The sequence below is a fragment of the Pelophylax lessonae genome (assembly GCF_965119305.1).
Source record: "Pelophylax lessonae genome assembly, chromosome: 12".
NCBI lineage: Eukaryota > Metazoa > Chordata > Amphibia > Anura > Ranidae > Pelophylax > Pelophylax lessonae.
Genome location: NC_138779.1, coordinates 18540765 through 18563214, shown reverse-complemented (window position 1 = coordinate 18563214; position 22450 = coordinate 18540765). Strand labels below are relative to the sequence as shown.

At 45.1% G+C, this 22450-nt stretch overlaps 1 protein-coding gene across 5 annotated transcripts in view; it reads left to right on the top strand.

Moving 5' to 3' along the window:
- TP73 (tumor protein p73) overlaps nucleotides 1–22450 on the top strand; it is a gene marked incomplete at its 5' end in the record, with an annotated part of 321522 nt that overhangs the window by 105344 nt on the left and 193728 nt on the right. For 4 of the 5 annotated variants that reach the window (XM_082273309.1, XM_082273308.1, XM_082273307.1 and 1 more), the window contains 2 exons: nucleotides 19420–19515; nucleotides 21273–21393. In XM_082273309.1, coding sequence (XP_082129435.1) covers nucleotides 19420–19515; nucleotides 21273–21393 — 217 coding nt within the window. The remainder of the gene's footprint in view (nucleotides 1–19419; nucleotides 19516–21272; nucleotides 21394–22450) is intronic. The other variant, XM_082273310.1, reaches the window with a different exon arrangement.

The following is a 22450-nucleotide window of genomic DNA, read 5'->3' as shown; positions in this document are numbered from 1 at the left end:
GCCTATTTGTTTGAAAATAATATTGAAAGATGATGTTATATGGAGTAAATGGATACCTAACATGTCATGCTTTAAAATTGCGCACACTCTTGGAATGGCGACAAACTAAGGCACTTAAAAATCTCCATAGGCAACGGTTTACAGGTTACCTGTTTAAAGTTACAGAGGAGGTCTTGTACTAGAATTATTTATCTTGCTCTAACGATTGTGGCAATACCTCACAAGTGTGGTTTGAATACCGTTTACATATGCGGGCATGACTTGCGTATGCGTTCGCTTCTGCGCGTTCGCACAGAGGAATGGGGCGCTTTGAATTTTTTTTCTTTTCTTTTACTTTTTATTTGTTATTTTTTACGCTGTCCCTTTTTATTCTTAATTTTTTTTATCACTTTTATTCCTATTAAAAGAAATGTAAACATCCCTTGTAATAGAAATAAGCATGACAGGTCCACTTTATTGAGAGATCTGGGCCAAAAAGACCTCAGATATTTTACCCTTGAAAGCAAAAAAGAAAAAAAAAAAAGACAGTGACTTAAAAAGAATAAAAAAAAAAAAAAAAATCATCTCTTTAGGCCCAAGAACAGGAAGTGACATCAGACGTCGCTCTGGTCCTTCAAGGCCAAAGAGCCGAGTGGGGGCTATCTTGCCCTCACTCTACTTCCTGCCTAGCCATCGGCCCCGTCAGGATGTTTTCAGGGGCACCTCCTGCTGCCTATAAAAGTGAGCTCCTGGCGAATCCACCACTGGGACCACTTTTATCAGAAAGCCGGCAAAGATACCTTTGGTGAACCCTCCCTACAATTTCTAGCAGTAGATGTTACTCCACTCCTGTGTGACAGTCTTCAGCTCCAGATGTCCACTCCATCATGGCAGCTAAAGATCTTGAGCCTTCAGCACATACCCAAGGCCAAAGCAAGGCCCAAGCAGAGATCCTTCTAGAAACACACAATGTCCACTCCATCAGGACAGCTAAAGATCTTGAGCCTTCAGCACATACCCAAGGCCAAAGCAAGGCCCAAGCAGAGATCCTTCTAGACACACACCATGTCCACTCCATCAGGACAGCTAAAGATCTTGGGCCTTCAGCACAAACCCAAGGCCAAAGCAAGGCCCAAGCAGAGATCCTTCTAGACACACACCATGTCCACTCCATCAGGACAGCTAAAGATCTTGGGCCTTCAGCACAAACCCAAGGCCAAAGCAAGGCCCAAGCAGAGATCCTTCTAGACACACACCATGTCCACTCCATCAGGACAGCTAAAGATCTTGGGCCTTCAGCACAAACCCAAGGCCAAAGCAAGGCCCAAGCAGAGATCCTTCTAGGCACACATCATGTCCACTCCATCAGGGCAGCTAAAGATCTTGGGCCTTCAGCACAAACCCAAGGCCAAAGCAAGGCCCAAGCAGAGATCCTTCTAGGCACACACCATGTCCACTCCATCAGGACAGCTAAAGATCTTGGGCCTTCAGCACAAACCCAAGGCCAAAGCAAGGCCCAAGCAGAGATCCTTCTAGACACACACCATGTCCACTCCATCAGGACAGCTAAAGATCTTGGGCCTTCAGCACAAACCCAAGGCCAAAGCAAGGCCCAAGCAGAGATCCTTCTAGACACACACCATGTCCACTCCATCAGGACAGCTAAAGATCTTGGGCCTTCAGCACAAACCCAAGGCCAAAGCAAGGCCCAAGCAGAGATCCTTCTAGGCACACATCATGTCCACTCCATCAGGGCAGCTAAAGATCTTGGGCCTTCAGCACAAACCCAAGGCCAAAGCAAGGCCCAAGCAGAGATCCTTCTAGGCACACACCATGTCCACTCCATCAGGACAGCTAAAGATCTTGGGCCTTCAGCACAAACCCAAGGCCAAAGCAAGGCCCAAGCAGAGATCCTTCTAGACACACACCATGTCCACTCCATCAGGGAAGCTAAAGATCTTGAGCCTTCAGCACAAACCCAAGGCCAAAGCAAGGCCCAAGCAGAGATCCTTCTAGACACACATCCTTTCCAAGCAGAGGCCTACGAGGAAGCAAACCCTCTGGACTGATGCCCCAAATATTTTTAATCTCCCAAACCATACCTCTGAACAAAGATATAGGTTGGGATTATTCTCAATATGAATGGCACCACTATACACCACATCCTATGCATTACCCATGCAGGGCAAAGCAACAGTTGCGCTTTAATGCAGATCTCCTCAGCACCATATTGCTTCTACATGCTCTGTTCAGCTGCTGGGACCAAGGAAAGTCTTTTTGTGTAAGTTACAAATCACCAGAGCTGAAGGGGACACATGGCCATGGTCCCTGTGCATGATGTCCCTGATTGAATAACATGCTCCTGCATACACAGGTATCTCCTTTGGCTCCTGGAATGGAGCTAACAAAATAGATTTAAGGAGAATTTTTAAAATGGGTCATTAAAGTGAGAAGCAAACCCTGGGCCACTTGGCTGACCCTTGGTCCAGTAGTCAGGAAGGGGATTCTTCTGGCCATCAAATCTGCCTGTAAGCATAGGCACTATAGCAGTGATGGAGAACCTTGGCACTCCAGATGTTTTGGAACTACATTTCCCATGATGCCCATCTACACTGCAGAGTGCATGAGCATCATGGGAAATGTAGTTCCAAAACATCTGGGGTGCCAAGGTTCGCCATCACTGCGCTATAGGGTGTTTATTTGTGCTTCCCCTTTGTCATCTCCTGTGGTCTCCTTCTCTCAATTTGCAGATTTTAACATTTCTGCAGAACAGGTGGCTTATTCAGGTCTCCCTCCAGGGTTTTTTTTTCTCAAAGAATAGGTGCAGCTACTCTGTTCACCCTGACCTACCTCTGAGCACCGCCCCTGGTCTCCGCTCCCTATCCACCTCTTAGTACTGCTCCTTTTAGAGAATACAGAGCCAAGTATCATTTTGTGGTGTTAGGTAATTTGTATGGAATTGTTTAATAATAGGAAGCAACAATAGATCTTTCCCAGAAACAATAGGCCCTCCTCCAGGAACAACATACACTCTCCAGTAACAATATATCCCCATCAGCAACAATAGATCTGCCCCAACAGCAAAAGACCCCTGCTAGCAATAATCGATCCCCCAGCAGTCAGCATCGATAGACCTTCCAGCACACCCCAGCCCCAGCAATTACATGCATTCTGTGCTGGAGGTGCCGGACCTGTGTTCCCTAAAGTTCCTGCTGAAAAGAAGCCCTGCCTTCCTCATATCCAGTGTAAATTTTGGCAGCAAATTTTGATTTAGTTTTAGTCTTAGTCTTTTGACTAAATTGCCATTTTAATTTTAGTCCCATTATAGTCACCTGCAATTGTTTTGTTTTAGTTGTATTTAATAGACTAAATCTGCAGTACATTTTAGCTGACTAAAATGCCCCACATGGTGGTCTGAGGAGGCCTGTAATGCACACAGGGCTCTGGGCAGTGGTCTGGGAGGGCTGTAATGCTGCACAGTGGTCTCAGGAGGCCTGTAATGCACACAGAGTGGTATAAGAGGCCTGTAATGCTGCACAGTGCTCTGGATGGTGGTCTGAGGGGAGACCTGTAATGCTGCACAGTTCTCTGGATATTGGTCTGAGGGGAGACTTGTAATGCACAGTGATTTGGGATTGTGGTCTGAGAGGCCTGTAATGCTGCACAGTGCTGGATGGTGTTCTGAGTGGAGGCCTGTAATGCACAGTGCTCTGGATGTCGGTGGTAAGAGGAGGCCTGTAATGCACACGGTGCTCAGGATGGTGCTCCCGACAGGTGGTATGAGAGGCCTGTAATGCTGCACAGTGCTCTGGATGGTGGTCTCAGGAGGCCTTTAATGCACATAGTGCTCTGGACAGTGGTACGAGAGGCCTGTAATGCTGCACAGTGCTGGATGGTGTTCTGAGTTGAGGCCTGTAATGCACAGTGCTCTGGATGCTGGTGATAAGAGGAGGCCTGTAATGCACACGGTACTCAGGACGGTGCTCTGGGCGTTGGTCTCAGAGGGCTGTAATGCTGCAAAGCACTCTGGACAGTGGTCCCAGGAGGCCTGTAATGCACACAGTGCTCTGGATGGGTGGTATGAGAGGCCTGTAATGCTGCACAGTGCTCTGGATGGTGGTCTCAGGAAGCCTTTAATGCACACAGTGCTCAGAACGGTGGTATGGGAGGTCCGTAATGCTGCATAGTGCTCTGGATGGTTGTCTGAGGGGAGGCCTGTAATGCACAGTGTTCTGGAATTGTGGCCTGATGAGAGGCCTGTAATGCTGCACAGTGCTGGATGGTGGTTTGAGGGGAGGCCTGTCAGGCACAGTGCCCTGAGTGCCGGTGGTAAGAGGAGGCCTGTAATGCTGCAAAGTGCTCTGGATGGTGGTCTGAGTGGAGGCCTGTAATGCACAGTGTTCTGGAATTGTGGCCTGATGAGAGGCCTATAATGCACAGTGCTCTACTATGATGGTCTGGGAGGACTGTAATGCACAGTGCTGGATGGTGGTCTGAGGGGAGGCCTGTAATGCACAGTGCTCTGGATGCCGGTGGTAAGAGGAGGCCTACAATGCTGCACAGTACTCTGGATGGTGTTCTGAGAGGAGGCCTGTAATGTGCTCTGCTCTCGATGGTCGTGAGTCAGGATTCTCGTCGGGAAGCCTGTAATGAACAGTGCTGCTATGGATGGTCGTGATGCGTAAATCGACGTATGGATACGTCGGGTTCGCAGGAGTGGTGCTGGAGGGCGAATGCGTGCCGCTGGCGGCATGCTCCCTCCCCCACTGGGCAGTGGGGATCCAAACCATGGGGCTGGTGGCCGTGACTACCGCCGAGCACCCGCGATCACTTCCCGCTGAGAGAGAAGGGCGGTCTGCTGTTGTAACCGTAGCAGACTGTTGTTCTCTCTGAAAATATCGCAAAGCACCTGTGATCCTTCTATATAGGATCACAGGTCTCTGTGTTCATTTCACAAGCCACGCCCCCATACAGTTAGAAAACACTCCCCTAGGATCACACATAACCCTTTGATCACCACTGTGTTAACCCATTCCCTGCTAGTGTCATTATTACAGTTACAGTGCATATTTTTTAGCACTGATTACTGTAGTAATGTCACTGAGCCCCCCAAAAGTGTCAAAAATGTCAGTTAGGGGTCCGATTTGTCCGCCACAATGTCGCAGTCCCACTAAAAATCGCAGATTGCCGCCATTACTAGTAAAAAAAAAAAGAAACAATAAAAATGACAAATCTTTCCCGTAGATAGTAGATGCGATAACTTTTGCGCAAACCAATCAAAATATGCTTTTTTTTACCAAAAATATGTAGCAGAATACAAATTGGCCTAAAATGATGAAAAAAAAACTTAAGTTTTTAATTTTTTTTTTTGGGGGGGTGAATGTTATATGGCAGAATGTGAAAAATATTGTTTGTTTGTTTTTTTCCAGAATTGTCGCTCTGTTTATAGCGCAAAAAAATAAAAATCGCACAGGTGATCAAATACCACCAAAAGAAAGCTCTATTTGTGGGGAAAAAAGGACGTCAATTTTATTTGGGTACAGCGTCGCACGACCGCGCAATTGTCCGTTCAAGTAACGCAGTAACGAATCGCAAAATAGGGCCTGGTCAATAAAGGGGCAAAGCCCAGAACCGGTTATACAATGGACCAAGCACCGGGTGACATTAGACCTCTGGATCTGTGTCTTAGTTAGGTACAGTGTAAAAGGTAATACAAAATCCTCATCCTTCTGGTCCTTTGCGTAGCCGTCTCCTGATTGCCGGCAAGGCCAGTCCCTGAAAAGTGTTAATTCTTTGCAGTGTCGTCACTTTGCTGTGTAATGGAATGTGAGCCCCTATGGGGGGTTAAGCAGTAGATTAGTAAGGGGTTGTTCAATCCCCGATGTATCATTCCTCACGTATTCACCTTTTTCACCAATTTTATTTTTATATCATGTAATTGTGGCCTGGGCTGCTGCAGGTCCTTTGTACACTTTATATGGAAACTTTCTTTGACCTATTTAATGCTGATATTAGAATTGGGTCACTTTGCACGTCTTTTAGAGGTTTGGCTCCATCTTAAATAGTGCATGTGACCATCAACACGTCCGTATCCTGCACCCTATGGAGCCACCGACCTCCCGTGGCAACAACAGAGAACCAGTAATGTATATTTTTATCTCCGATATACAAAGAGGATTTGCAACTTTGTAAACAAAAAAAAAAAAAAAACGCTTTCTATGCGTAGGAGGATTTGTTCCAGATGAAATTCTGATACTGAGAGGAAGTATTTTGCTACACACGGCTGACTTCCTGTTGAGTCATTTCAATGACAAATATGTTAACCCCTCCTACCTCAGTCTAAAATAAATTCCAATAGATTGCATTTAACCACTTAAGCCCCGGAAGATTTTACCCCCTTCCTGACCAGGGCCTATTTTGCGATTCGGCACTGCGTGAGTTTAACGGACAATTGCGTGGTCGTGCGACGCTGTACCTAAACGAATTTGACGTCCTTTTTTTCCCACAAACAGAGCTTTCTTTTGGTGGTATTTGATCACCTGTGCCATTTTTTGATCATGCGCTATAAACAAAAAAAGAGCAACAATTTTGCAAAAATAACAATATTTTTCACATTTTTTTTATATGAAATTCCCCCAAAAAAATGTAAAAATCAAAATTTTTGTTAACATTTTCGGCCAATTTGTTTTATGCTACATATGTTTGGTAAAATAAATTGCAAAAAGCGTATTTTGATTGGTTTGCGCAAAAGTTATCGCGTCTACTAACAAAGGGAAAGATTTTTGTCATTTTTGTTGTTTTTTTTTTAACGCGCAATGGCGGCGATCTGCGTTTTTTTTTGCGGTACTGCGACATTGCGGCGGACAGATCGGACCCTTGACTGACATTTTTGACACTTTTGGGGGTACCAGTGACATTACTACAGTAATCAGTGCTATACATATGCACTGTTACTGTAAAATGACACTGGCAGTGAAGGGGTTAATTTTTTTGAGAGGGAGGGGTTATGTGTGTCCCTAGGGGCGTGATTCTAACTGCGATTGGCTGTGGCTTGAGGTGTAGGAACAATGATCAACGGTCCTACATAGTAGAACCGTATGATCACTGTTCATACACAGGGGAGAATGACAGGCGGCTGTGTTTACATTAGCCGCCTGCCTTTCTCCTGCTCTAACGGACGATCGCGAGTGACCGGCGGACATCGGGTCCGCCGGTCACACGCGTGGGGGGGGGGGTCCGTGACCGCGCGGGGGCGTGCCTGCGGCGGCGCGCGCTCGCTCCCTAGACCCTTACAGGCTAGCGACGTACCCCTACTTTGCCTGTGAGGGGCTGACTGCCGCAGTAAATAGTCGTGCGACGGTCGGCAAGCGGTTAACCAGTTCCGGACTGGAAGATTTCCTCCCTTAATGACCAGGCCATTTTTTTGCGATTCGTCACTGCATTAAGTTAGCGGAAAATTGTGCGCTCGTGCGACATTGTACCAAAATAAAATTGATGTCCTTTTTTTTCCCCACAAATAGAGCTTTCTTTTGGTGGTATTCGATCACCTGTGCTAAATTTTTTTTTTTTTTTGCGTTTTAAACAAAAAAAAGAGCAATAATTCTGAAAAAAAAAAAAATATATATATATATATATATATATATATATATATATATATATATATATATATAATTTTATTTTTTTTCACATTCTGCTTTATAACATTCCAAAAAAATGAAAAACCAAAATTTTTCATAATTTTAAGCCAATTTGTATTCTGCTACATATTTGTGGTAATAAAAATCACAATAGGCGTATTTTGATTGGTTTGCACAAAAGTTATCGCGTCTACAGACTACGGGAAAGATTTATGTCATTTTCATTTTATTTATTTTACTAGTAATGGCGGCGATCTGCTATTTTTAAGTGGGACTGCAATATTGCAAGGGACAAATCTGTCCCCTAACTGACATTTTTGACAGTTTTGGGGAGACCAGTGACATTACTACAGTAATCAGTGCTAAAAATTTCCACTGTCACTGTAATAGTGACACTGGCAGGGAAGGGGTTAACCCAGGGGGTGATCAAAGGGTTAAGTGTGAGCCTAGGGCAGTGATGGCGAACCTTGGCACCCCAGATGTTTTGGAACTACATTTCCCATGATGCCTATGCACTCTGCAGTGTAGTTGAGCATTATGGGAAATGTAGTACCAAAACATCTGGGGTGCCAAGGTTCGCCATCACTGGCCTAGGGGGTGTTTTCTAACTGTGAGGGGGCGTGGCTTGTGAAATGACCATAGAGACCCGTCTTCCTAAAAAGGAGAATCACAGGCGCTCTGTGATCATTTCCGAGAGAAGAACGGCTGGTTGTGTTTACAGCAGCTGACCGTCCTTCTCTCTCTCAGCGGGAAGCGATCGCTGATGCCCGGCAGCAATCGCAGCCGCCGGCCCCCGTGGATCGGCATTTCCACTGCCTCGTGGGGGCGGGAGCATTCGCCCCCCCCCCCAGCACCACGCGCGCGACCGACGTAGGGCTACATCGGTTCCCGCAGGAGAGGCAGCCTGCCGCAGTAAATGTGCGGCGTGCGGTCGGGAACCGGTTAAAAGAGAAACACAGTAATGGTGGCTGTTGTGTATATAAAAGTCAACATGATACAGCCAAGTGTATGCAGATCTGTATGGATCCCTAGACTACAGTGATAACAAAACCATGGCAGAATAGACAAGGAAAACAGCCGACGCGTTTCAGAAGTTCATTCTTTCTTCAGGGGTGTGTATTATATAATAACAGATCACTTCTGTTGACAAAAGTTGCATACAATTGCCACAGGAATATTAAAAACAAACAGTGATGTCCATTGCATTGGCCCAGGAAAGGATGTACTTTGAATGTTTTATGGTCCCACCAGTGAACCATAGCAACTCAGGAGGAAAAATATGTAACTAGCCAGACAACGCCTAACAGTCTAACATGTGTTTGTCCTGTTAGACGTCGTCTGGCTATAAACATCTTTTTTTAGCACTGATCACTATAATAATGTCATCGTCCCCCAAAAAGTGTCAAAAATGTCAGTTCCATAGGCGTGCACAGGGGGTGTGTCAGGTGTGCTTGGGCACACCCTAATCACTCGTGCGGTGCCAGTCCCCCCCCCCCCACTGGCCAGCTTCCCCCCATGTTCCACCCCACCAACTCCTCTCCCTCTGGCTGCTGCGGGAGATGTTTCAGGATAGAGAGTGGGGGTAGGAGCTAATCAATATGTCATTTATCGGCCCCTTCTTTTTCTACATGAACGCAGTGAACAGTGTTTACTATGCTTCAGTTTGTGAATGAACAGGAAGCCTCTAAGCACAGGGAAATTTCCATTCGATTACTGCCCAGTGCAGCTGAGGTTGCAGAGAAAGGTATGTGTGTGTTTGAGCTTTGCTGTGCACACCGTAATGCAATAGACTGCGCACACCTATGGTCAGTTTGTGTCCAAATTGTCCGCCACAATATTGCAGTCGGCTATAAGTCGCTGATCGCCGCCATTGCTAGTAAAACAAATTAAATGAATAAATAAAAATATCCCATAGTTTTTAGACGCAATAACTTTTGCGCAAGCCAATCAATATACTCTTATTGTGTGTTTTTGATTTCGTTTTTTTTTACCAAAAATTTGTAGCAGAATACATATTGGCCTTAAAGCGGTTGTAAACCCAAAAAAGAAAAAAAAAAAAAAACCTGCAAGACAAAGGCATAATGAGCTAGTATGCATCGCGTACTAGCCCATTTTGTGTTACTTACCTTAGAACGAAGCCCCGACACGGACCCCCGGACATCGCTGCGGGCGCTGCCATGATCCCTCGGCGACTCTTCCGGGTTCGGTGGCTCCGGCGCTGTGATTGGCTGGAGCCGCGATGAAGTGATTTTCCGGCAAGCTCCCGGCAAGCAAAACTGAAGGTTCCCCCGGACCTTCAGAGCGCATGCGCCGCTCGCGCGAGCGGCTGCATGCACTGCAAATATCTCCTAAACAGTGCCGGTTTAGGAGATATTATTTATACCTACAGGTAAGCCTTATTATAGGCTTACCTGTAGGTAAAAGTGTCAAAAAGCGGGATACTACTGCTTTAAATTGACGATTTTTTTTTAAAAAAAATTTTGGATGTATTTTATAGCAGACAGTAAAACATTTTTTTTTTTTTTCCAAAATTGTGGATCTTTTTTGTTTATAGCACAAAAAAATAAAAAACGCAGAGGTGATCCAATACCACCAAAAAAAAAAAAAAAAAAAAGCCCTATTTGTGGAAGTAAAAAAAGGACAGGCATTTTATTTGGGTACAGCGTCGTACCACCGTGCAATTGTCAGCTAAAGTAACGCAGTGCCGAATGGCAAAAAATGGCCTGGTCAGGAAGGGGGGGGGGGGTAAATCTTCCGGAGGTCAAGTCGTTTAACTTTTTGGGGAACTTTCTCTGATGGGGGGGGGGGGGGCACAGGGACCCTATTGATGAGAATATCAGAAAGGCTTGATGATGATGATGATGATGATGATGGAATGAAAGGCCGGTTTCGGTGAGAGATCTGAGTCATGCTTCTGTCTGGAGTGGAGAAAAATGACAATAATAATATTAATAAGACTTTGATTAAAAATGAAAGCCGACTGCCTCATTGTTTGCGAAGCTGTATTACACAACATATAAAAATGTATCGGTTATCAGATGACTCAACTGTTTTTATCCTGCGATACATTTTAAGAAATATCTTAAAGGGACAGTACATATAAACTTGATGGGGCTCACTATATGCAAAACAAATACAGGCATACCCCACATTTAAGTACACAATGGGACCAGAGCATGTATGTAAAACAAAAATGCACTTAAAGTGAAGCAATACCTTTTTTCACTTCTCAATGCATGTAAATACACTAACTCTAGAGGAAATCTTGGTCAGCTTGACATGGCACTGCTCCCAAACTATAAGTGACGAGAACACCAAACTTGGGGAGCATGTTAAGGGGGCCCAGGAATATGACATGGTAGATTACCTAGGCAAGCTGGCCGGCCACAAAATAGGATATGTTGTAGTCCTGGGTCCCCTCTCGATGCTCCCTAAGTTTGGTGTCCCTGTCACTTATGGTTTGGGAGCAGTGCCATATCAAGCTGACCAAGATTTCCCATAGATGCCAATGTTAAAAATCGGGAGTAGTGCCATGCCAAGCTGACCAAGCTGTGTCCGTACTCGTGAGTGTACATAAAGTGAGTGTACGTAAAGTGAGTGTACGTAAAGTGAGTGTACGTAACCTGAGTATTTGGGGGGCTTAGACGTGACTTTAAAGTGGTTGTAAACCCTAACATATATGCCCAGTGAAGTGACTGGCCTCAGGTGATACACAAAGGTGAAAGAAATCCTCATACATAAGTTGTACCTGTTTATCTGTATTCTTCGCTTCCAAGTCCAGAATTGATAAAGCTTGTCTGAGCTTTTAGAAAGCAGGGGGGCAGGGAGCTGAAGTTCCACTCTGCAGAGCTCAGTCAGAGCTGATTGAAGGCAAGGGGGGCACTAGCTTAATATTGCCACCATTTATAGATTGCCTTGTATTTGTTTTTTTTTTAATTATTACAACGCTTTCTCTGATTGGACAAGGTGGAAGTCCCGATGTTGCCGCCCCTCTTGTCATACTCCTCCAACCAAAGAATGCCTTGCCAAAAAAAAATACTAGGCTTTCGGTAAAAGGCAAGTAACAAGAAAAGCCGGCACACTAATGCTTCTTTTTGATGCGATTTATTCCAGCATGACAGCAGTGTACAACATGGTAAAATTCTAACACGTTTTCCCCCCATTGTCCCCCCCCCCGGTTGCCGGCCCCCCACCAGCTCCAGCCCGCACTTTCCCCACCCCCGGTCGCCCGTCCCCCACCAGCTCCAGCCCGTACTGTTATCCCCCCCGGTCACCGGCTCACTCACCCTGGGCAGGCAGCGGTGGCAGCGGCTTCCCCCTCAGTCTCCTCCCTAATCCTCCTCTGCTCCTTGGCCAATAGGATGGCTTTTCCTTTCGGCCAATTGGGAAATGGGTTTCAGGACCCACTTCCTGATTGGCCATGAGGAGAATCAGTGTGGCAAGAGCCCACCCTTTTTTTGAAGCCTATTAGGCCTCTGGCTCTAATCACGTGTTTAAAAAAAAAAAAACCCTCATTGGAATCCATGCGCCATGCATGTAGATTAGGGGGCCGGACGCATGGATGGGGGGTGCCGCCCCTTCACCCCCAATGCACCAGCCGCCACTGAATTGCATGCATCTCTGGACACTGCTGCACTGCAGCACCGGCGCTCAGTTCCATAATCATTTCACTACGAAGTAGAGAGGGTGAGTTTGCCTCTTTTCGGTAAAAGGCAGCAGTGCCACGTGAGCGACCCCCTGTGGTCAGTGTGCAGCAGGGAAGCTGCTCAGTACAGAACTCTTAAAATCAGCTATCAGTGCCGGTTCACATGCAGTGCGGGAACCCTGCGAATCCACTGTGGGTTCCCACATCGCACCTGACTCACAGGCAGGTCACACTGCCATATGCGAATCGCTGGGGGTGTCAATACAAAGTTAAAGACACCCCCAGATCAGTTTGCATATCGCAGTGCCAACTGTCAGTTTGGACATGAATCGGATCGCATAGGTGTGAACACTCATGTGATTTGATTCTGGTGCGGTCCAAAAAAGGGTCCTGTGCGACTTTGGTTCGAATGCGATATGAATACAGCCATACAATCTGTATGGCTGAATCCACAACGCACAGACATCGCATGTGATTTGCAGAGCAGTGCACTCCGAATCACATGCCATGTCTGACATTGCATCTGACAACCCATTAGGGCTATTCTCTTCGTAGTTGCATTTGTGTGAACCGGCACTCACACTGACTTCCAGCTTCCACAGTGCCCCCCCCGGGGTATACATACTATTATGCCAAGCTAGACCAATGTAAGTATGCAGTAACGATGATACCTAGAGTCCAGCCCAGTAGAACTATAGGCAAAACTTTGGGTAGAGCAACCCCTTATACGATTCTTTTTTTTTTTTTTTCCATCTGTGTTCCATTGTGGAGATTTCTCTTCACTTCCTGTCCTATAGCCAAAACGGGAAGTGAGAGAAAATCCCTAAAAATTAAAATAATTCCTTTGGGGCCTCCAGGTGACCAGAAGTCCCCATTGGAAGATTTCCCTGCTATTACTTTTCTGGGGACAACCCGACATTTTGTGATTTTCTTTTGACTTTCACTTTTAATGATAATAATAAACAAGACAAATAGAGAGGGTGAACCTCCCTAACGGGGACAATAAAACGTGACACTGTATCCAAAAAGGAAAAAAAAAACTTTGCCTTTTTAATTATACTTTTTTTTTTTTTTTATGCTTTCTTGATTTTTATACTTGCCCTGGGCTCAGAAAGGATTCAAGCCAGTGGGACACAGATGGCGAGAAAAAAAACACAAAAAAAAAAACAAATCTGGCGAACCCTCCCGTGTTCTATTCAAAATGAAAAAAATTTTTTTGCCCATAGGTCTACAATAGGTTTGCAATACTGAATACAGCCTGAAGGTGGCAGCGCAATACTGAAATTCAGATAAATTGTCTCATTTTATGATTAGTAAACCTGTGTGGTTGTAGGAATGGATGAACTATAGTTGAATTTTTTTTGCTCAACTGACCTGTTGAGTAAATCTGTTCAGTAGTATTGCCTATTCATCATTAGACCCTGGAATAAACCAGATGACTTTTTACTTTATTACAGCACTATGTATCAAAAAACCAACTGCCATTTTATCATAAAATCATGCGTTGTCTTTTATCTCAGTGCTGCTGATCTGCTCCGGTCTCTTTCAGCCACTTCCTGTCAACCCCCCCCGCCGCTTTCCGCAGCTCTGCCTCCCGTCCCACCGAGCAACCAGCTGGCTGGTTGGAATCCCGAACAAAGCCGGATTCGCCTTTGATCGGGACTCCGATGTAGTAACCCAGAAGCAACGTCACAACATCCCTTCCAGTTTACCCGGCTGCTAATGGCACCGATTTGAAAACAACTGTCCGTTTTCAAAAATGCCGATTTTGAATACATGGAAGTGAAGTGGAGGGGTTTGGGGTCTTTTAGACCCCCAATCCCTCCATAAAGAGTACCTGTCACTGCCTATTACTGTCCCTTGTGACGGCAATAAAAGTAATCAGATTTTTATTTTTTTTTAAACAGTGCTAAAAATAAAAAATGTAATAAAATAGGGAAAAAAAATTAATTTTAAAACGCCCCTAAGAAAACGCGTACGTAAGTCACACCCGCAAAGAAAACAGTGTTCCAACCACACGTGAGGTATTGCCGCAATTTCCAAAGCGAGAGCAATAATTCTAGAAAAAGACCTCCTCTGTAACTCTAAACTGGTAAGGCCCCTTTCACACTATTGCGATGCAATTTTACCGCGATTTCGCGGCACGATTTTTGCCGCGATTTTGAAAGCAATGGCAAGGCTATATGCCTCAAAACACATTAAAATCGTGGCAAAGTAGTGCAGGAACTACTTTGAAGTCGGTGCGACTTCAAAACGCACTGATATGAATGGGGCTCATTGAAAATAATGGAAAACTACTTGTCATGCGATTTTGCGGTCCAAAATCGCGGGACAAGTCGCACTAGTGTGAATGGGGCCTAACTGTTAAAATTTTTTATAGCGCCGCCTATGAAAATTTTAAAGTACCGTAGTTTGTCACCATTCCACGAGTGTGCGCAATTTTAAACCGTAACACGTTGGGTATCTATTTACTCGGCGTGACATCATCTTTCACATTATACAAAATTGGGCTAACTTTACTGTTTAGTTTTTCTTAAATGCAGTGAAATGTATTTTTTCCCAAAGAATTGTGTTTAAAAGACCGCTACGCAAGTACCGCGTGACTAAAATGATTGCAACGACTGCCAGAGTCCAGAGTCTTTGCTAAAAAATAAAAAAAAAACATGTATAATGTTTGGGGGATCTAAGGAATTTTCTAGCAAAAAATACTGATTTTTTACTTGTAAACAACAAGTGCCAGAGATAGGCCCGGTCCTTAAGTGGTTAAAGTGGGACTTTAGTCAGAAAATTTAGTCCTGATAGATGACTTCAGTTTGGCCCCTTTTGCAGGTCTAGATATGTAAAACATTAAAAAAGAAGTGCTTATACTATTTAAAATCCAGTAATGCATTGTTTCGCCCTGTTCTGCACATGCTCAGTTGCCTTCTATTCTTGGCACTGTGCCTAAAATCAGAGCTACTAGAGGCCAATCAGCTGACAGCCAAGAAAATAGATTCCAAAGATATCATGCTTTAAAATTGCACACGCCTGTGAATTGGCGCCAAACTACAGTACTTAAACCATAGGCAGCGCTTGAAACATTTTTACAAGTTATCCGTTTAGAGTTACAGAGGAGGTCTAGCGCTAGAATTATTGCTCTCGCTGTAATGTTCGCGGCGACACCTCACATGTGTGGTGCAAACACAGTTTACAAGTGCGGGTGCGGCCTATGTATACGTTCACCATTGCATGCGAGCACGAGGGGATGGGGGGCGATTTAAACATTTATGTTTATTCATTTTTTATTTTTACACTTCAAATGTAAACATCCCTTGTGATAGAAATAATGCATGACAGGTCCTCTTTATGGAGAAATTTGGGGTCTATGGGACCCCAGATCTCTCCTCTAACCTGGAAAGCATTAGATAAAAAAACAAACAAAAAAAAAAAATTGATCTCTGCTTTCCAGAAAAAAATGGCAGTGTTTACATCTGCCCTAGCCAGAAGTGATGTCTTGACGTCGTTTCCGGCCTCGTAGACCAGCCTTTTTCAACCAGGGTTCCGTGAGGTTTCTTCAGGGGTGCCTTGGTAAAATGCCTAAAAATGTATCAAAAATTGTATACAAGCCAGCAGGTGGATCAAGCCTGCCCCTTAGTTACACAAAGCCACGGGGTTTACGACTTTCTAGCATCCTAACAACCAATGACGTCATCAGTTGATAAGAAGGATGTCTGTTGCCTCTACAGCATCCTTGTTTGAGGTCAATGAGCTGGCTGATGGAGCGAACTTGAGGGAAGAGAAACATTGGAATATTAATCAGTTCCAGTGCAAAAGTGTATTTGCTTTGAAAGAATAAATTACCACCCAACATTGGGTTTCCTACATGTGGATGTTGCCGCAATATGTTAAAATATTAGAACCATTTTTTACATTTTAGAATGGGGTGCCTTGAGACTGTCCATAATTTTAAAGGGTGCCTTGACTAAAAAAAGGTTGCAAAACACTGTCCTAGACCATAGAGGTGGCCAGGGACTATCCGATCCACAGCCAGCTCTATGGTAACCCGGCTGCACTGCCAGAACGAATACGGGGCTCCCCAGTTGGAATAACTTCCCGCTTCCTGTAAAAGCAATCCAGCAGCTATTCAGCTGCTAGTATGGCTTTTGAATGACAGGGAATCACTGGCTGAAAAAAAGATACTGAGATGATGCCTGTAGTCAGGGGCGTAACTACAGGGGTTGCAATTGCAATCGGTCCCCATGCTCCAGGGGGCCTTTGCGGCTCCCCTGTACACCTTGATAGGAGGGGGGGGGGCGGGGGCAGCATGTAGAGAAATCACTGTCCTCCTTTTTCCTCCTGTAGCTGCAGGAGGAAAATGGAGGAGATTGGCTCCTCTGTATGCTGCCCCCGCCACTCCTCCTATCCGGTTCACTTGTGTTCTGCTGTCTCTGGGCTCCTGTGTGCTCCCTCCCCTCTCCTGCCGGCTGCTGCAGGGGATGTGTCACAATAGAGAACCAGGAAGAGGTCGGTAAATATGCAATTTACCAGCTCCTTCCTTTTCCTAAAGGACAGAGTCATAGTCAGTGACAAAAATAAAATAAATTGATAAAAAATAATACAATTAAAATACCAAAAAAATAAAAACTACTGACACCAGTGGGTGAACTTCCAGGATTGCAAAGGTCACACTTGCAACCGAGCCCTGGCATTCCACCACCGTGGGGAGGCCCCAAGATGGCAGGAAGGGGGCCCACTGCAGAACTTGTGAAAGGGTCCCTCTGTGGGACCATAATAAAGGGCCCCGCAACAAGAGTAAAGGGCCCCAGGATCAGTGGGAAGAGCCCCAGGCTTGAAGGGAAGGGCTCTGGCCAGGGGTCCGGGGGCCCTTCATGGTTTCTTGCAACGGTGCCCTGAAGGTTCTAGTTTCGCCTTTGCCTGCAGCTGCAGGCATCTTCATGGTACAACCACTAAAAGTTCAGGATGTCCTATTGTTGGGAAGTGGTTAAGGAGTAGTGTATTCTTTCCAGGAGCCCCTCCATTGCAGTTTTTCTATATACAGAAGTACAAAGGAAGGCAACATTAATATAGTTTGCTTTGTTGCTGCCCCATCTAAAGGTCCAGGTGACCTAAGCAGATGGTTAGTAGATTGGACCGTCGCACAGTCATTCTGGAGAACACTCACAATGGTTGAGTAGGCATGGTCATGCCCTGTAAAGGACTTTGCCGGCACCAAACTAATCTCTTGAGGATCAGCACAATTTGCAAGAAAAATACACACGGCGTGATCACTGTCTTTTGTGTTTTCTTTAAATTTGCTCAAGCTAATCATGGACAGTAGACTATAGAGTATCCAAGGAGTGTTTTTCTATAAAAGCCATCTCTACACCTTTCGTACGTCAACGCAGTCATAGCTTGTGTACTCGGGCTCTCAGCTGGGTGCTGACTGGTAGCCGTTGCCATACTGTGTGTCGTGAAATCTTCCAATCAGAGACCTCTTGGCAGGCTAACTTTCGCATTAGGCGTAAGATATGAAGGCAGTAAAGTGACATATTATGACCAACGCCGGACAGGCCCGGGCTCGTCAATCTTGGCACATCTTAACGACGGGAAGTGTAGCTTCTAATTCCGTCTTCCATGTGGCGCAGACCTCTTGAGGCTTTGCTGGTGTCTTAGCTCATGACGGTAGCGGTAACACTTTAATGTAATTGACTCCTGCTGAGATATCCTCACACCCGCCTAATCACAGAGGTGCCTGGTACGATTTCCCAGCATGCCATGCTGCCGGTTAAGAATCCTATGGCCATGAGAAAATTAATACAGTACAAAGTTTTTTTCCAGAAATGTAAAAAACAATGTAGAATAGAATATTTTGCTTGTGGGTCTTGAATGTATTGGTTGTTTTTGTATATTGCCAATAATGAGACTGCTGGTACAAGGTTGGAATAAAGAGAATTTGAAACAAGGTAACACTTGGACATATTGTCTAGGGGCTAGTTTACACTTGCTTTAAAACAAGACTTTGGGCACACTTGTTAAAGCTCTCTAAACGCCAAAGTCAGAGCTCCTGTCACTAAAAAAAATGGTTAGCTTTAAATCCTGTTTACACCTTGCTTTTGCTTTGCTTTGGCTTTGCTTCAAAAATTATACCCCGTGTCACTTTAGTAGTGCTTCAAAGCCTCCATAGAAGTCTATGACAAAGCTCGCTCGAAGCACCACTAAAGCATCATGAAGCATCAAAAACACATCAAAAAAGCATGTTAAAGTGGCAGGCTCTTTAATGTGTGTTGAAGTGCAAATGATGAGCCCTTACAGGGAAGGACTGGGAACCTATGGGCTTTGGGCCAAACATAACCCACTAGCCCTTTCATGGTACGGCAATATTTATGTGGGCTAAAGGTGTACTATGCAAAGTGTGCCAAGTTTTGTGGTGGTCATGGTCAAAGTGGGCTTCCTTAAGTTATGGCTGGTTGACCTCCCATCTGATGGTGTCTGGATAGTTCTGGGTATAATGCCACTTGGCAAAGCCACCAACTTGACCCCACTGGTCTTTTAGCTGTCTGTAAGGGTGGCATTCTTACCACCACTGAAGGTTGGGCGCTCTTCCCACTGACTATCGATGCAAAAGGCATTCTTCTCACAGACATCCAATTCATTTTAGCAGGGGTTCCCTGAGACCTAAAAATTATTTCAAGGGTGCCTCTAGAGTTTAAATGTATAGAAGGTTGGACTAATACAGGGTTTCTCATCCAGGGTTACATTTAACCCTAGGGTTTCTCCTGAGGTTGCTAGGGGTACCTTGAGCAATGCACAGTTTTTTCCTTTTAGATAAGTTCCCACTGACACTATTGATCTATTTGGCTATCTATAGAGGGTAATTCTTCCCAATGACCACAAGTGTAAGAAACATTCTTCCCACTGACCATCACACTAATGTATCATGAGATGTAGATATAGTCATTTTTAGCAGGGCTTCCCTAAAACCAGAAAGATAAGAAGTTAATATGTCTTTGCATACTGCAGCATTTACAGCGACTTTCACTGGAAACACCGGAACTCAATAATTTGGAAGGTGTCAACAAACCCTCAGGCATTTAATGTATATGAGGTCATATAAGTCAGTGTGTTGAAATTGTGCATGCTGATGTGTTAATGATAATTGTGTCTGTGTTCTGGTCACAGAGTGATCTATCCTTTGTCTGACTCCCCCTCGGTGAAGATGTCCCATTCTTCTCCGGCTGATGAAGGGACGACTTTTGAGCACCTCTGGAGTACCCTGTAAGTTTCAGTTTCGGGTTATTTGTTTTAAAATCTATTATTACTGACAGGGAAAAAGATGTTGTGTCCAGGGCAGGATCAAGAGTGAAGTCCTAGAGGAAGGGCCGTCTTTAATATTGGACCATGGGCAAACATTCCCACCATCCCCTCCCCCCCCCCATGTAATTTCACTTTCCACCCCAACATCCCACAAAGCAAACAAACACGGGCAAGCTCAAGGGGAAGCTGCTTTGGGCCCCAGAATGACTGGGTCTGGGGCAGCTTCCCCTTTTGCCCTGCATTAAAGACAGCCTTGCATAGAGGCAAATGACTTGGGCCAAAGTAGGTAATTTCATATGCTTGAGGTTTCTTCACATCAGATATTTAGGTTTCATATTATGTTGGGCCAGTCTGAACTGCAGGATAGTTAAATATATTTGATGGTGTGTTCTTAGCTCAGTATTAAAGGGGACCTGCATTAGCTGGACGGTGAAGTAAGCCATTTAGCGATTATGAGCATGTATAATTCCTGTTTGCTCTTCAGTTAAATATCTGAACTACAGGCAGAATAAAAAAAAGATTCATGCATGTATGTGGTGATTAAAGTGGTTATAAACCCTCATATATACCCAGGGAAGGGACTGTCCTCAGGTGATACACAGAGAGGAAACAAATCCTGCTACATAAGTTGTACCCGTTTATCTGCAGTCTTCCCTTCTCTACATCTGCTCAAAGTGCAGAATTTTATAAAGCTTGTCTGAGAGTTCTGAAAAAAGCAGACTGAGAGCTGTAGTTACACTCTGCACGGGGAGCTCTGCGAGCTGATTGGAGGAAAAAGACACACCCCCATTCATACAGCTCACAGGAGCAGAGCTTAGGCTGTCCATCAGCTGGAGGTCCCTCCACTGTCACCTTTTTTCCCTTGGTAAACACTCTTAATAAGTGATTGAAGCTTATAGCAGAGGAAAGAAGCAGCAGACAGAAATTACACTTAGTGCTCTGGCTTGAGAGAAGTACACACTTTCACCAAAACTATCACTGGTGGTAAATCGAACATCAGACATGTGATTTAAAACCTCCTGCCGCTCCAAGCAAAGATCCTACAATGCTCCAGTGACTCCCATTGCTTGTAGGTGCCGGCGTTGAGAGAGCTCGCCCTGGCTCTACATACACACACATGGAAAGGAGGAGGATAAAACGCCACACTGCAGGAAAAACAGCCCAGATGGAAAGGAAAGGGAAAGCAGCTTCAGCCCGACTCCTGCCAGGCCATGCCACTGATGCATTTCACCACACCCATAGGGCTTTGTCATGGTCCCCTCTGATGAAGCCCTGTGGGCGCAGTGAAACATTTTAGAGCATGGCCTGGGAGGAGTCAGGTCCACATCTCTTTAGACATAGGGTATGAGTGGAACCAACCTGTAAACCGAGTTTGATTTGGTTGTGCCCACCCATAATGTGGATGGGGGCAATGGGGACCATGGGCAGGGTTAACATGGTCCAGGGATCTGGGATCATAATGTTGGTACGTATGTTCCGGTCTATGGGAAAAAAAAAAAAAAGATTTTCCCAGAGACAGAAGGTGAGGGGCAGCCTCTCTAACTGAGCCCTGGACAGCAGTTAAGCCAAGCCAGGATTTGTAAACCTTTCCTATGCTATAGAAAAAAAAAAAATATATTTTGGGCTATTCGCTTTAGTTTGTTGAAAATAAATATTCAATGTGGATTCCGGAGGACATATAGATAATCATACTTTGTTTTATCTTGTTCTGCTTTCAGGGAACCGGACAGCAACTATTTTGACCTGCCTCAGTCAAGCCACTCCAATACGGAGTCGACCAATCGGACGGAGGTCAACATGGACGTATACCAGATGAGGAACATGAACCAGTCGATAATGGTGAGTGTGGTCTCACCTCCATACACAGAAAACAATGATTGCATTTTGCAGGGAAATGGTGCAGATTTGTTTTTAACAAAAAAAGTATTGAAGGTCAAATTTGAAATTCAGGTGAAATTTATGGTAAGGTTAGGTCTTGGATATCAGGTTAAAGCTTGTTTAGGTCTAGGGGCATAGAAAAGACTTGCTTACCCGATCCTCAGAGCTGCTGGACCGGTCCCCGCAGCATCTTCTTTCCCACGCTCTGGCAGTCTAAGGTCCAGACATCATCAAGGGTTCACAGTCCTGTGTTGAATGTGATAACACTGAGGGACAGTCCATTACTGGAGAATGGAGGAGCGGAGGATTTGGTAAGCTAAAGTGCTTCTCCTGTCATAGACCAGGGGTCTCCAAAGTTTCTAAACAAAGGGGAGTGTTAACTCTTTCAGACTTTAGGGGGGCCAGACTGTGGCCAACGGGAGTAGAAAACGCAATGACATCAGTGCGGAAAAACAATGACCCATCTTTGGTGCCAGTGAGAGGAATGGTGCCCCATCGTTGGTGTCATTGGGAGGAATTATGTCCCGTTGTGTCATTGGGCCCCATTGTTGCTATAATTGGGAGAAATTGTGCCCCATCATTGATGTCATTAGGCCCCGTTGTTAGTGTCATTAGAAGAAATTGTGTCCCATCATTGGTGTCATTGTGCCTCATTGTTGGTGTCAGTGGGCGGAATTGTGTTCCATGGTTGGTGTAAGTGGGGGAAATTATGCCCCTTCAATGGTGCTAGTGGGGGGAATTATGCCCCGTTGCTGGTATCAGTGGATGAAATAGTGCCCTAAGGGCCAGATAAAAGCAAGCAAAGGGCCACATCTGGGTCCCTGGGCAACAGTTTGGAGATTACTGCCCTAGACTGAAAGAGTTTTTTAATCTTTGCAGTGTGGGGGCACACTGATTGGAATACTCCCCGGACATTGCTAAGAGAGGCCTAGTTGTTACTGCTCACCTCCACCATCACAGCAGTGAGCTCTTTCTCTTCAAACCCCCTCACATGCTCTTTTTCTCCTCTGATACAGTA